The 15,497-nt window shown below is 37.3% G+C and overlaps 2 protein-coding genes across 8 annotated transcripts in view; one reads left to right on the top strand and one right to left on the bottom strand.

Moving 5' to 3' along the window:
- The window catches only part of NCOA4 (nuclear receptor coactivator 4), a 66,084-nt gene extending 60,086 nt beyond the window's left edge, over positions 1-5,998 (top strand). For 5 of the 7 annotated variants that reach the window (XM_038578083.1, XM_038578082.1, XM_038578087.1 and 2 more), the window contains 5 exons: positions 493-582; positions 1,278-1,424; positions 2,482-3,498; positions 3,877-4,017; positions 4,406-5,998. In XM_038578083.1, coding sequence (XP_038434011.1) covers positions 493-582; positions 1,278-1,424; positions 2,482-3,498; positions 3,877-4,017; positions 4,406-4,411 — 1,401 coding nt within the window. In that variant the 3' untranslated portion in view covers positions 4,412-5,998. The remainder of the gene's footprint in view (positions 1-492; positions 583-1,277; positions 1,425-2,481; positions 3,499-3,876; positions 4,018-4,405) is intronic. The other 2 variants (XM_038578084.1, XM_038578088.1) reach the window with 1 other exon arrangement.
- Positions 5,999-6,706: 708 nt separating this feature from the next.
- Positions 6,707-15,497, bottom strand: part of LOC486776 (mitochondrial import inner membrane translocase subunit Tim23) — a 33,726-nt gene continuing 24,935 nt past the window's right edge. The window contains exon 7 of the mRNA XM_038578089.1: positions 6,707-7,176. Coding sequence (XP_038434017.1) covers positions 7,061-7,176 — 116 coding nt within the window. The 3' untranslated portion in view covers positions 6,707-7,060. The remainder of the gene's footprint in view (positions 7,177-15,497) is intronic.

Here is a 15,497-nt window from a genome sequence, read left to right as displayed (position 1 = left end):
AGACCTGTGGACTCACAAATGGTCTTAAAATATTTTACTATGAATAGTGGCTTTCTTGAAAATTTGGTAAACTACAGAATTTCATGTTCTGATTAAGCTGATAGAGCATTAGGCTGGTAGTTCTTGGAATATGGTATTGATTCACTAATAATTTCTGAATTCATCTTGTATCTCTTGATACCTTGACATAGTTCTTATAAAGTCTATGGGTTGAATGGTATTTAAGATAAAAAATTAAACATGATCTGATTTGGGCCTTGTTAAAAACAGTAATACTACCAGTTATGGTAAAAAATTCTCTTTTATGATATTTATATAGTAGAGAATTCTCAGATTTCATAACTACTTGTGTAGGCATCGAATTTAGTGTAAAGAATATTCTAGTAAAATAGTAATGCATTGCTATTTTTGAAATTTAGGAATTACAATTTTACTTTTTTGGAATGAAAGCATAACATTAATAAACATGATTAATTTGCTTTCATTTTATAGCAAATTCCTGAGCATCTTATTGCTCATGCTAATTCATCAAATATTGGGTCTTTCCTGGAGAAAAGAGGTTATATCCCATTGCCAGAACAGGTAAATGTCATTTCGTTTTTGGTAACTAAATTATTACTTGGTTTATATGTTTATTGTTTTTTAAATATTTTATTTATTTATTCATGAGCGACAGAGACGGGCAGAGACACAGGCAGAGGGAGAAGCAGGCTCCATGCAGGGAGCCTGATGTGGGATTCAATCCCGGGACTCCAGGATCATGCCCTTGGCCGAAGGCAAGCGCTAAACCGCTGAGCCACCCAGGCTTCCCTCTTTTGGGTTTTGACTAAATCACTTTGGGTTGTTTTTTTTTTTTTTGGCTACTATTTTTTTTGCAAAATGGCAGCAGTGGAATGAGTTAATTTATGCAATTAAACACTCCCTTTGAGACTGAATGTCAGAAATTTAGAGATTTTATGGGTATTAAGAGAGAAAGTGATTGTTACCAATTAGTTCATAGGACATTATCATTAGCTCCCTGGGGGTAGCTCTCTTTGGCAACCTTCTCATAATTCTTAAGGCAATGTGAATATAGAATGCTAGATGTTTTGAGTTGAAAGCAACCCTGGAGGTGAACTATACTTCTTATTTTATAATTGTGAAGATGGAGGCTTAGGGAAGTCATGTGAATTGTGCAGAGTCAGTGAAATTAGAAAGCTTGGGTCCCTTGCTTTACGGGTGAACTTTCTATGGCATTTGGCATTGCCTTGTTAAGCAGCAGAGTATTATGTAATTAGCAGAAGTCAGCATCCAGCACTACCGCTGTCTCTCTCAGCGAATGGCTCCTTGGAAGCAAACCTGCCAGTGTTCGACAGGCTCCTTACATACCCAGCACCAACCTCCAGGACTGGCTCACCCAAAAGCAGACCTTGGAGAATAGTCAGGTATGTTGCTGCCTTATTATTTCTGAGGTAGATGGAGTAGTAGATGGTTTTAGTTTATGTCATTAGTTTTTGCTATTAGGCTGAAAATATTTTTGCAACTTTTATTACACCAGTGATGCGTCTTTATTCTAGATAGTTTAGAAAACAGAGAACTATAAAGAAATATAAACCTAGAACCCCAACATGCAGAGCTAACTACTGTAACGTTCTTACTTACATACTTCCATTTTTGTATGCATACATACACTTCAGAAACATGATTCTGTAAATCCTGTTTTGACTAGCAATTTTTTTTCTAAGTAGAGCATAAATATATTTCTCTTTCATTTAATTTCTTCCATAAAATCTATAATACTATATTTCATTGATTGGCTATAATTGAAATTCCAGTTTTTCTGGGTATGAACACAGTTCCCCTAAACAGCCAGGAGTTAGTGTGTGCACGTTAATTCCTTAGCAGTAAAATCCTAGAAATTGATTTCTAGATTATAATTCTGCATACCCCTTAAGACTTTTGATACATATCGCCAGTTTGGCTTTCTAGGAAGTTGATACCAATTTATATTCAGAATATTTGGCAGAATATTGAGGTGTATCTTTCCCTGAAACTTCTCAAATAGTGGCAATCATTTATAAGTTCCTTTTTTCCTCTGAATTTGATACAAAGAACAATTTTACTTTTGTTTTGAAGTTTGATTATGGAGGTTGAATATTTTTTAGGTTAATTAGCCTTCTTGGATGACTTGCCTAATCATATCCTTTGTTCATTTTTGTCTTTATTTGTGAAGGCTGATTATGTAGAACTACCAGCCTCTTTTCTATCAGATAGGCTACAAAAGCTTTCTCTTAGTTTGTCTTTAGTATTTTTAAGTTTTTTTAAAACTGCAGAAATTTGTTATTCAATACATATTTTAATATCCCAACAGAGAAATCCTTTCCTTGGCTTTATATACTTAAATTTAGAAATTCTAGGGAGTGTAAATAAATGAACTCTTATCATTGAACCCCAAAGCAGCCATAATGTTCTATGGACTAATACTGCATACTTCTTGTGTAGACTTCTGCCAGAGCCTGCAATTTCTTCGGTAAAGTCTGGGGCAACCTAAAGGGCTTAGAAAACTGGCTCCACCAGAGTCAGCAACAAGAGGTTCCCGAAAAACCAACTTACCAGAAGTGTAACAGCCATTCTACTACCAGTTCATACTCTGTTGAAATTGAAAAGATTGGAGATCTGGACCTTCTTGAGCAGGACGAGATGGACCTTTCTGATTGGCTGGTGACTCCTCAGGAATCCCATAAGCTGGAGAAGCCTGGGAATGGCAGCTGTGAAACCAGTGGGAAGTTTAAGCTCCTGTTGCAGGTGTTCCAGGAGCCATACAGTGTGAATGATTGGCTTGTCAAGCCCGATTCCTGTACCAATTGTCGGGGCAACCAGCCCAAGGGTGTGGAGATTGAAAACCTGGGCAATCTGAAGTGCCTGAACGACCACTTAGAGGCCAAGAAACCCTCGTCCATTCCCAGCATGATTAATGAGGATTGGCTTGTCCAGAATCATCAGGACCCATATAAAGTGGAGGAGGTGTGCAAAGCCAATGAGCCCTGTACGAGCTTTGCAGAGTGTGTGTGTGATGAGAACTGTGAGAAGGAAGCTCTGTGTAAATGGCTTCTGAAGAAAGAAGGAAAAGACAAAAATGGTATGCCTGTGGAACCAAATCCTGAGTCTGAGAAGTGTATAGATTCCCTGAGTGTGTGGCTCTGTCCTTCCAGAAAAGAGGCAGCACAACAAGCTAAGATGTCAAAGGCAGTGGCTCCTTCTAGAATTGCGGATTCCTTCCAAGTCATAAGGAACAGCCCTTTGTCAGAGTGGCTCATCACACCCTCATGCAAAGAAGGTTGTCCCAAGGAAATGCTTGGTACTGAAGACAGAGCTAGCAAGCAAAAGCCTATGAACCCAGTGGCCACTTTCTGCCATCCTTTTAATACAGCTGACTGGGTCTTGCCAGGAAAGCAGATAGGAAACCTCAGCCAATTATCCTCAGGAGAAGACAAGTGGCTACTTCGAAAGAAGGCCAAGGTGAGCACAGAATCTGAACTATACTTAGTAGATAGATACTTTCTTAATCCCAAATCTTGCAGATGGGCCAGATCCTGAAATATGTTAAATGTTATTTGGCATATTAATCTTGCTGGAACATCTGATTCAGACTGAAATTTTTGTACATTTTCCAGGCTTTCAGGCCCCATCCTGCAGGAAAGAAAAACAACACCTCAGTTTTAGTGGTTGTTTTGGGGAAAGATTAATAAACAATTTTACCTTTTCTCTTGCTTATTTGAGAGAATGGCCAACATGTACACATTCTTTAGAGACACTACACTGTTGGGCAGATGAGTTAAGTTGGTGTCTTGCCTCCCAGTTGTCATGTAGCAACCCACCGCTTTTGTCTTCTTGCAGGAAGTATTACTTAATTCACCACTACAGGAGGAATGTAACTTTCCCCAAGACCGTTATGGCCTCCCAGCAGTTTGTGACCTCTTTGCCTGTATGCAGCTTAAAGTAGACAAAGAAAAGTGGTTGTATCGAACTCCTCTACAGGTGCGTACATGTCTCTAGTGTAAAAAAAAAAAAAAAAAAAAAGATTTTAGCTGCTTGTCAATTTTTTTTTTTTTTTTTTTAATGTTTTGTCTTCTATATGAATTCACACTTGGCTTACTGAACTATAGTCCTGTTAATGGTGTGTGTGCTAGGCAAGTGATGATGGCTGGGGGATCGTAACAGTTTCAGGTATTTTCACTTGAACTTGCTTTATAAAATAACTAGGACATACTTGAAAGTGACCTTTTAAGATGATATAACTATCGGGAATTTTCAGAGCCTGTTGTGGATTCTATTAGCTTGAGAAACAAGTCTGAGCTTTAAGGCGGGGAAGATTTGCTTTTATCCTATAGTGAAGGGACTCTAATCTGTGGACGTTTCTTTACAGATGTGAAGCAATGGAACCCAAGTCAAGCAACTTTTCTGCAAATTATCCCATATCCATGGGCCGAGTGACTGTGCAGCTTGCCAAATCATTGTGTTTCTGGGTCTGACCAGTCAGCTTAGTTCCTTTCCTGCCTAGTTGAGCTAGTGAAGAGAAATAAGTCATCGAATTATAAGTTACTGCATAAAAGAAAAAGACTGTTGATGCTGAGGTGATTTCAGTTCCTTTCTACAAAAGTATTAACTCAGCCCTACACTAGAAACAAACAGCATCTTGGTGGATAGGTCTTTTTCATAAGCCTCTACAGCTCCTTAGATTGAATTGTTACTAGAAGTACATTAAAACACTGTAGTTTTAAAAATGAAATAGTTCTGTAATCAAAGTGTGTTGATATATTTGAAAGCTAGTAAGCTTCTCTAATCTTTTGATTGTCCTCCTTTAGATGCTCCCCGTGCTGTGGGTTTTCTTCCATTGGTGGTGGAAATAATGATTCTTCTGTTTAGTGTATTTCACACAAATAGTTAACCTTGCCAACATAGTGATTTTTTTTTCTTACCACAACATGTATTAACAATCTTGGCAATTTTTGACATTGATTATACAAAACATTTTAACTTACATGTTAGATTCTACATTATTTTTCTTCTTTTGAAAGAGATTCAGCTACTGCAAATTTGGTCTGTTATCTAAATGTTATTGAAGTAGCTAATGAGCTTTTAGAAGAGCTCCGTATTGTTTCAAGATTATATCCAGGGTAGTCCTAGCCACTTTCATAATATTCTGAACACAGGTAAAAGAGCCCTCCTGCTGAGTAATCAATCAAAGAGCGAAAGGCAAGACATGTTGGAAACGTAGTATTTGAACTGTTAGCTATCCTAAGGGTTATTGGTGCATCCTGTGTAAAGGGAAGCTGAGTCTGACACCTGGTGCTTTTAATTAGGAATAAATGAAATGTTCTCACTGCAAGCATAATGTACCTATACCTTTGGAAGTTTCAGAATGCAGTGACATTTTAGTGAATAGGCTGTTTTGAACACTTGTGCCTTGGGGTGTTTACTGAAGCTTTATGAAAACTTTGATGTTTTACCAGTATCCTTAAAAGTCCCGTCCATGCTTTAAAAAGTATCTCTGTAGGAAATGCGATTTATAATGTTTTTAACTTCTCAAAGGTGAGATATCTTAGCTGCTTTCTGGGCTTTCAGACAAGTTTTAAATTCAGCTTTCCTGTTACTTTTGAAGTTTGTGATGTGGTCATCTAAAAGCCCTTTTGGAGAAACTTCAGAGTCCTACAGTCCTTGCCATACAGCTTCATTTGACTTCTTGAACACAGCTGAAAAGAACCTATTTTTTGGTCGTCGCTCCTCCCCCAATACCACTTAGAACTTTAATAATAAAGGTGGCAGGTAAAAATTTAAGGAGCCTTTTCCATTATCTTATGTTGCAGGAAACTTTGTAGTTTTGAAGTTTAATGATGTGTTCCTAATTTTATATTCATCATCATGCTAATAAGTATGTAAAACATTCTTTTGTGTTGAAGCATTTTGTACCTCCCTTCATTAAAAGCACAAACAGGCATAGTTGTGTGTATCTGTAAAACTGCCTTATCACAGACTGTTCTACCACAGTGACCTTTGGGTAGGAGTACAGCTAAGAACTTTTATATTAACTTAAATATCAAGTGTATCTTATGAATCTTAATATAGCAAAAGCTAGGTATATTACCAGTTTCATTTTGAGTCTTTTCCTGCAGACTTCAGATCTGCTCTTTTAATTTTTATGAAATATATTAAACTCTCTTTTTAAAAAAACTAGAGGCCTTCAGCTAAGGTTCAGTGCTTTCCTCTCTCTCTGAGTCCTTACTGGGTGCATGCAGGAAGGCCCTACTTTACCCTTTCCCTTCATAATAAACACCAGTTGTTTTAGTATGTATTATGTATATGTGTGACCTGCAGTGCAGTTTTATTTAACTTCATTTCATAGGTGAGAAAACAAATAACTTGCCCTCACCTTTAGCTTTCCCAAGGCTTCCTTAAACCCTGTAGCTTGTTTCTATCCTGTAATTATCCTCCATAGGGAGGTGAGTTAGTGAGAATTTAGCATGATGGTTTATATCAAGTATCCTGAGGTTTAGTGTCAATTCTGTTGAAGAAAATTTGTAACCTAGATGTTAATGATGTCAAGTAACCCTTTATTTCAACACAACCAAGAAAATGAGTTGGCCAGTTGGGGCAGACAAAAATGCTAAGAATAACTTTCACTTTATATCCAGAAAAATGCTTTTAAATAGAAACACTGTGTTTACACTTCGGTTCTATTTTCACCCTTTATTGGAAATACAAGGCAACATTACAGTTTCAGATCATTAAATAAATGTGGGGATACGGTATAGACAACAATCATGACCTGAATCCTCTAAGTAGTTTTTCAGTTCAGAGGGGGTAGGGAAGAACCACATTACTCAGCCACCAGAGGAGTTTGGGCTTCCACTCTGGCTAGCAGGATGCCAGTCCTGGTCAACCACACGTGATCTTTACCACAGCAAACTGGAATCTCCGATTTTTCAAACTAATTGTAGGAAGAGAGAGCAACTCCAGACTGACATATAAATTGATCTGGATGACTACTAAAGTGTCCTCCACTCATAAGTTGGCGAAATCTTCAGAGTGACTGTTGGAGTAAGGAGCCTTTCATGTGCTCCCAGTTGTTATATAGTGCATAGAGGCTGGTAAGCGTTAGTCCTGCTAGCCCACCTCGTGCTACCCCTCGTAGACCACCTGGAAAAGAGTAGGAGGGGGAGAAACAGCCTTGTATTGCATAGTGTCCTAGCATCAAAGGATTAAGTAACATTATCATGAAATTAAGACATAATTCATGTTTATCAATATTCCACCTCAAATAGATTAAGTCCTAAAAATAATACAAGAAACCAAGAGAGGTTCAAGAGATTCCCTTAAATCACTTGTTTAATACATATATTGTATTCTCATTCACAATCTTTTCGCTTTTAATTTAATAATTTATAGCTAAGATCATAAGCATTAATAATTTCTTGATTTTTCTCCATCTCACTTGTTCCTACAATAATTCAGACAAGATCTTATGCATATTATTATTGAAGTCCCAAACAGATGAATAATTTCCTGCCAGTCCTACTGTTTAGGACCTCATAGGCACTGCAAATTGATTCAGGGCTATAATATAAACAAGGTGACACCCTCTTTGGAAACAATATTAACCTTTGGACTCTGGACAGGTCCTCTATTAACTTTGAAGACTCAAGAAGTAGTGGTGATAAGATAGCTATAATCAAATTTTTGTGTTAAGTGCTGATAAAGGACCACCTGTCCCCACCCTCCTCCCTGTCCATTCCTACACTGACACATCTGCCAATCTAGTATAACTAATGAGAAACAAGGCACACAGCTTCATCATCCTCACTGAAAAACATTGAAAGATTAAACTTTGAACAAGTTTTTCATGTGACAAACAAGTAGCAATATATATTTCACCTGAAACGTAAAAACAAAAATGTTTTAATCAGTTACCTGAAAATCCCCGGAGTCTACCAAGAGGACTAAGGGGTACCCAAATAAGCTTTTAGGAAATAACTCAATGTTCTTATGGTTTCACAAACGAGTAGATACCATAAACCTCAGGGAGTCTATACCTATGGAATAGTCATTCCAAGTTACATATTTGTTAGGAAGGCAAAGTTGGAATGGAGCTGTGGTCCAGTGATTACCTTACCAGAGGCCCTTTGGCTACAAACCAGGAAACTCTGTGAAATTCAGTAACACTGCCAAGTTAGAACACTTCAGACTACCATTTCTGCAATGAATGTCCTGTCCTGCCAGATGGCTTCAGCTGATTAAAAAGCCACCCCCTCCAGGAGCCTCTCTGGTCTGAAGAGGTCTGATAGCTGACCTGCGTAGGTTTTCACCATGAAGTGCCCTAATTATCTCTCTCAAACAGACTGAAACAGAAACTGCAGGCATCACTTATAAACATCATCAAATATGTGGGAAGCAGGAATCAGAAAAAAATTCAATGAAGATTTCTCCTTGAAGCCCATATCATCTCTATATCATCTTGCTACATTTAGACCAAGTATAGCAGTTGACTTTGCAACTGTATCCAATGAGGTTGAAAAATTCAACCTTAGTTAAAACAGTCTGCCCAATAATGACTTCCCTCTCATGTCTTTAGTAAATCAACAAAAAGTTCTAGGGACTAAAGGTGAATTATAATTAGACCAAATTACTAAGATGAAAAAAACAAACTATGAAGTACAGGAGAATAACTACTACTTGCAACAGCATCAACATGCTGCTTTAGATCTAAACTGAGTATAATGAGGGCTCTTTCAAGCAGGTTACAAACATACAGTACTCCATTCTGACTCAACAAAAAACGAAAGGTGGCCTCACTGCTGTTTATTAGCAGAAAAATGATGGAGGGCAGGTACCTGGAAGCGCACTACATTTGCAGATGTTTTCCTGGGACCAAAATTCAACTTCAGATGAACTCCCCTGGATCTACAGAGCTCTGAACTCTGCACACTGGTCTGGAAATACCGGCAAACTGTTCCTTACACTTGGCCCTTTGCTTTGAGTGTGCCTAAGAACATGGTTTCTCTTTAGCCACTTTTTTGAAAGACTCCTATTAGTTCTCAGCTATCAAATAACAAGCCTCCTTGGGCAGGTGCACTAGGGGTAACAATGAAACAGAATTGCAAGACTCAGATTTTTGGGACACCAGTGGCATTTTAAGTGTCCCTTAACAACAATTTGTCTCCTAGAAAGCTTTCTACTTTCTGACCAAAATGAAACCAACTTAATTCAAACAAGTCACTTCTTTGAAGGTTGGACAACAGTTATTTGCAGCAAGCAGACACTAAACATTGGCAGTGCTTGATTTACTAAGCACAGCTAATCCTGATTTAAGCGTAGCCTCTTATCACATACCAAGCCAGGTTTTAGTTGTAACTTTCCATTAATTCCAGCATTTTCTAACTTATTCTATTAAACGTTTGAAGGCCTTGGCTTTAGACTTTCTGTAAAGAACTTCTGCCCAACTAAGCACAGGAAGTTGACAGCAAATATTCTTGCTTTGAACAAAGTAACCAAATAAGGTCAATGGTCAATCTCTATAAAGGAAAACAAACACCAGACATGTGTTTCAGTTTTACCTTCTATCTTTTGGTCCTTACACAACTCTTGCCAGAAAGGGCAAATCTTCTGATCATAGGAAGATGAGGCCCAGAATACTAAAGTACCTTGTTTGTGGGGGTATAGAGCTGGACAGTGGCAGAGCTAATACACTGAACTGACAATTACTTTAGAGCTGGGGAACCAGCAAATTTTTCTTAGAATGGCCAGAAAGTAAATATTTTAGACTTTCAGGTCCCAAAAGCTATTATGTAGGTATTTACATAACCACTTGAAATGTAATTACAGTTGACCCTTGAACAATGAGTGGGGTTACAGGATGCCACCCCACCCCCTGCACAGTCAAAAATCCATGTACAACTTCTGACTCTCCAAAAACTTCACTAATAGCCTACTGTTGACTGGAAGCCTTACTGAAAACATATATAGTTGATAAACACATATTTCATACCTTGTATGTACTGTATTATATATTGTATTCTTAGAATGAAGCAGAAAGGATCACTAAGAAAATCATAAGAGAAAATACAAAATCAGTACTGTACTGATTGAAGAAAAATTATATATAAGTTGACCCATGCAGTTCAACTTCACGTTGTTCAAGGGTCAACCATTTTTAAAAATATAAAACATTCTCAGCCTCCGGATAGTGGATAGGCATCTGGCCAGCAGATGATGCTGGCCCCTCCAGCCTTACCTACAACACTGACATGGCTACTACTAAATACTATAAAAAATTTTTTTTATCATTTTTGACAACACAGTACAGTAGCATCAAGTATAATGGCATCATGCTACTATCACCTCCATCCATCTCCAGAGAACATTTTTCATCTTGCAAACTGAAACTATGTACCCATTAAATAGTAACTCCTCACTCCTCTCTTCTAATGCCTAATTGATACATAGGTTTTTGCTCACTTTAAATTTTATTTTATTATAGTCCATATGAAAAATTTCAAGTCAAAATAGTACCAAGATTTTAGTGATGAACAATGTAGTACACACACCATCTTCACCTTAATTCCTAGTTCCCAAAGGCAACCATTTCATTCTTTGCTTTTTACCTTCATGTTTCTAAATAACACAACTACTTTGCTAGTTCTCGATTTTTCAATCTTTTTATCTACTGACTTCCTACCAGGAAAACTGTTAAGCCTTGTAAAAATTACATAAAATGTGCTTATGGTGGGATGTAAGTAACTTACTTTATGTAAGTTATCTCATTTACAAGTCTGTGAAGGGAATATACCCTTGTGTAACAAATTCAGACAAGTTCTTCTCTGCACATGTAGCTGTTTAGGGATCTAATGCTAGTCAAGTCAAACCCAGTCTGACTCCAAAGCCCTTTGTTTTTTACACCACATTTAACTGCCTCCAGGATAGATAGATAAATCTATTGAAAGGGGTAATAACAGTTGATCTAGGCCTTATAGAAGGACTGGATTTCAAATTTATGTGTTTGGTCATATGATATATGCAAGGAAGGTATGGGAAAAGTCTGAAAATGTAGGCTAGGATTAGAGCATGGAAGGCTAGGATGAGAAATTTAAGTTGAAAAGCAGTATGTCATCATCAAAAGTTTTTGGACAGGGAGTATTAGAATTAGTACCATACTTGAGGAAGATTAAGCCAGAAATAGTGATTAGACAAGACATACTGAAGGTAGAAGTCTAAAGTCAAAATGGTCAATGAAAAATAAAAATACTTTATAGTATAGAAGTAGGTACAGAAGTTCATGGATGATGAAATGAGGGGATGGTGAGAGAAAGTGGGTTATCAATGGCAACTGGAACACTACAAGATGCTGTTTCCTGCTTCCCTTCCACCACCCCCCCCTTCACTTTCTCTGTTACAGAGTGGAAGCAGTATGTGTGACTCTTAGCAGCAGAGCAGCTGCCTTTCGGGCTTCCCATGGTGAGGGAGTCCCTCCCACCACCACCAGTCCCTCCCCAGCAATCCCAGTTCTCTTGTACAAGACTACACTTATTAAATTTTCTCAATAGTTTTTGACTCCCCACATTACTATCGTTTTAGGACTTTTTTTCTTCTTCTCATCAGATTCTTAGTCATTTTGGAGGTTGCTTTCCTGTGGTGGTATGGTAGCCCAGTCCCCTTTGAGAATCTTAGGCAAGTTTAAGAGGGTTTATCAACACTGACTTAACATCTCCCATGAAAACTCTGGACCCAGAACAGTGAAAGTTTACCTGATAATTATGATCAACAATTTAAGGTTTGTAAGTAAATGGAAATGCTAATATTTAGAATATAAGAATCAAAGTCCAGTGAAGTCAGATTCTTTCAGTGGCCTATGAAGCTGCTCTATTTTCTATATGATTTAGTCCCTTGCCACTTTTACGATAACTCCAGAGTCTACTGCTCTCCACCCCGCAGTCCCCCCCCCCCAACCCCGGCCGCCTTTTAATCCCCATGGGACTTTGTTGTTAGCCTTTACCTAAATCACTCTTTCCAGACAGCCATCTCACATGCTCCCTCATCTTTGTTCAAATATGCCCTCTCCTTGAAGCCAGTCTTAAACTTTGGTGCATACAGTTTTGTGTGTATGCCTTAGTTTGCTGGAGGATAAATTGCTGAAAGATTACTTCAGCAAAGGATCTACATATTCAAAATACTAATACTAATGCCAGTTGTTTGCTTCCCTTTGCCAATATTAAGTATCACCTACCATCACTTTAAGTTTTTATTTTAGCCACCTGATGCTCATCACAAGTGCACTCCTTACTCCTATTTCAACGCATCCGCCCACCCAACTCCCCTATGGTGACCATCAGTTAGTTACTTGTCATCACTTTTTTTAAAGGCAGTTGGTGAAAAATATTAACTTAATGTTTTATTTTGCTTTGCCCTGGTTGCTTGGGACACCGAATAGCTTCTATTGGTTAGTAGTTTGTATTTTTCCCTGAAGCGCTCTGTCAATCCTTACTCTTTTTTATTGGACTGTTGGTTTAAGTGATCTGTCAAAATGTTCTGTATATTACAGCAGCTAACCCTCTGCCTATTATATGTGTATTTTAATTTACTGGAAGAATATTGCTGCCACTAATAGAAAGTCATCAAGAAAGTCTTTGTTTAATTTTGTTAGGCCTGGCACTCATTGATAAAAGTACCTCTTTTAACAATAACCCTGATAATATTTGCTTAATATGAAGAAATGTATTTGAATATCCTTTAATTTTATTTAGTCTGCTTCTCTAATACAATCTTCAAAGTTTAATTTTGAAGGCCTGGCACTCATTGATAAAAGTACCCCTTTTAACAATAACCCTGATAATATTTGCTTAATATGAAGAAATGTATTTGAATATCCTTAATTTTATTTAGTCTGCTTCTCTAATACAATCTTATGGAAGGCACAGAATGAACAGGTCAGGGATTTTTTGTGAGGGGAGAAAAGGGTGCCCATATCTTTTAGTCTCTGATGCCTTGTTCCTGATTTCAGATAAGTGACCAAGCCAAGCCTTTTAAACATTAGTCCTAAGCTTATGAACAATAGCAAAACTACAGCTGTTCCTCTTCTGGTAGAATACTGGTCAATATTTTTTTTCCAAGGTTTTATTTACTTATTTGAGAGAGAGAGAGCACGAGCAAGGGGGAAGGGCAGAGGGAGAAGCAGATCCTTGCTGAGCAAGGAGTCTAAGAGGAAGCTCAATCCCAAGACCCTGAGATCACGACTGAGCCTAAGGCAGGCATCTAATGGACGGAGCCATCCAGGCGCCCCAATATGGATCATTATTAAACAGATTTTCATATGCCATAGAAAATCTAATAATGACATTTCATACCCTTTGAAAAATATTTACATAAATTCATTAAATAAACAGATATGAACTAAAATCACTCAAGAGAATTATTCATTTAAATTAGTCTCTAAGCTTTTAGTTTGATAACTACCCATTTTCTCATGTGTTTTTCCTCATGAGTTTTCTTTCCACTAAAGGAGCTCCATACCTAAGTTGAGTTATACTACTTTAACCTTTTTAATTTTCATTTCTGTTGTCGAAGAATACATTGGGGGTTGGAAATGTTTTATGTCAGCAAGAATCAGCTATTCCCTAAATGTAAACTTCTGTCCTTAAGAGTCTATGCTGGCTCTAGACCAAGAGTGCCTCAACTCTTTTCCAAATCCCTGAATCTAGAAGTTGAAGTTGTATTTGTATTCCTATCACACAAAATTTGTAATTCTGTACTTATTAAATTCATTCTAAACCAGAAATCAACAAGACTCCTCTGTAGACTGATTTCAATGTGTTGAGCTAAATTTAAATTGTTCAGCCAGAAACTATGAGCCGACGTTGGAATTCTTGGTCAGCAGATTATTAACTTCCTCTATGTTTCACACTGTAATGGAAAATGAAATCTGCAGTCACCTGACATAGAATTATGGATATTCTTTTTTTGCTTCTTCTCTTCTGAACCAAGACCTTTCTCTTTTATAATTTATGCAGGAGGTGTCTCAGCCTGTGTCATAAATGCTATTACTGCAAGGAAGTCCTTGACACAGAAAGCTAGGCTCCCATTTCCTCCAAAATCAAGAATTCAGCCTTTTCCTTTCCCTTTTAAATATGTATAATATGTTCTAAGATGAATAATTCAGTACATTCTTATATTCAAGCCTGCCTAGAGCTTGGGAAATCCCACAGTGGCTTACCCTGAATAAGACCGGGACTTTCCAACCCCTAATGTATTCTTTGAACTGGAGCTTTAGTGCCCATGTACTGGTACAGAAACAGCTCCCACTCAGCCCTAGCCATATGTCAACTTGAATAATGTAAGCTTTTTGTCTTCCATTTATTCAAAAGAAGCTGGAATTCCAGATTTCTATGTGAAATCTCTTGTTTTTTAAATATTAATTTGATCTTTTTAAACACAGGTTGGGCCAAGTAAACTCTTGCTAAATGCACCCTTGTGCTGCCAATTAAAGTTTTAAATTCTTTTGTCTGATCCTAAAGATCTTCAACTTGAAGTATTTTTAGATTTTTTAAGAAAGTTTTTCTAGCTAAGGTAACATCTTCATAGACATAAAAGGCATTTATCGTCTCAATCTACCTGGAGCTCTGTTTATTTGAGTACATACATGTGCATGTGGTGCAAGAAATACTGTGAACTCTTAGGAATAAAATTCCAAATATGATCCATTTTCTTCTTTTTTAAAAAGATTTACAAATTTATTTATTTTGAAGGAAGAGAGAGGGGTGGTGGACTTGATCACATGACACTGAAATCACGACTTGAGCCAAAACCAAGAGTAGGATGCTCAACCAACTGAATACCCAGGAACCCTCAATCCATTTTCAATATAGGAAAAAAAACCCCTCACTCTCAGATGTATCAGGAAATCTTGGATTTCATGATCCCACTGAAGCTTTTCTTTCTTCTATTAAAAATGAAGCAAAAGTGCTACCTGATATTTGTGGTGGAGGAATTTCCAAAAAACAAAATTACTCCATTAATCATTTCTAATGCATAGTAAAACAATGAAACAAATGTAATTTTCAGAGGTATAAGTAGAGTACATATGTAGCTTAAGCTATTTCAAGCAGAAATGTGATGAAAAACTTGGGCCTATCACCAGTTATGTGACCTTTTGAAAAGTCCTCTTAATACTGCATTCATCTATAAAATTGGGGTGTGATGATGATGACTTCACAGTTTTAAGTAAGTTACATTAAGTGCTTATAGCTGAGGGCATAATCATAATGCAGTGAATGTTAATTTCTTTTCCATCTTAGAGGAGAATTTGGTATTTGATCTCCAGTCAGGTCATTTTGGTTCAACTCTTATGGTTCTGTTTATTTTTTCAAAGTTGAAAGGTATTTAGTTCACCCATGTTCACAGGAGCATTATTCAAAGTAGTCAAAGGTGGAAGCAATCCAAATATCCACTGACAGATGAATGGATAAATAAAA

Source organism: Canis lupus, chromosome 28 (genome assembly GCF_011100685.1).
Source record: "Canis lupus familiaris isolate Mischka breed German Shepherd chromosome 28, alternate assembly UU_Cfam_GSD_1.0, whole genome shotgun sequence".
Classification (NCBI taxonomy): Eukaryota; Metazoa; Chordata; class Mammalia; order Carnivora; family Canidae; genus Canis; species Canis lupus.
The sequence above is the reverse complement of the archived record's forward strand: the minus strand, read 5'-3'. Positions and strand labels throughout refer to the sequence as shown.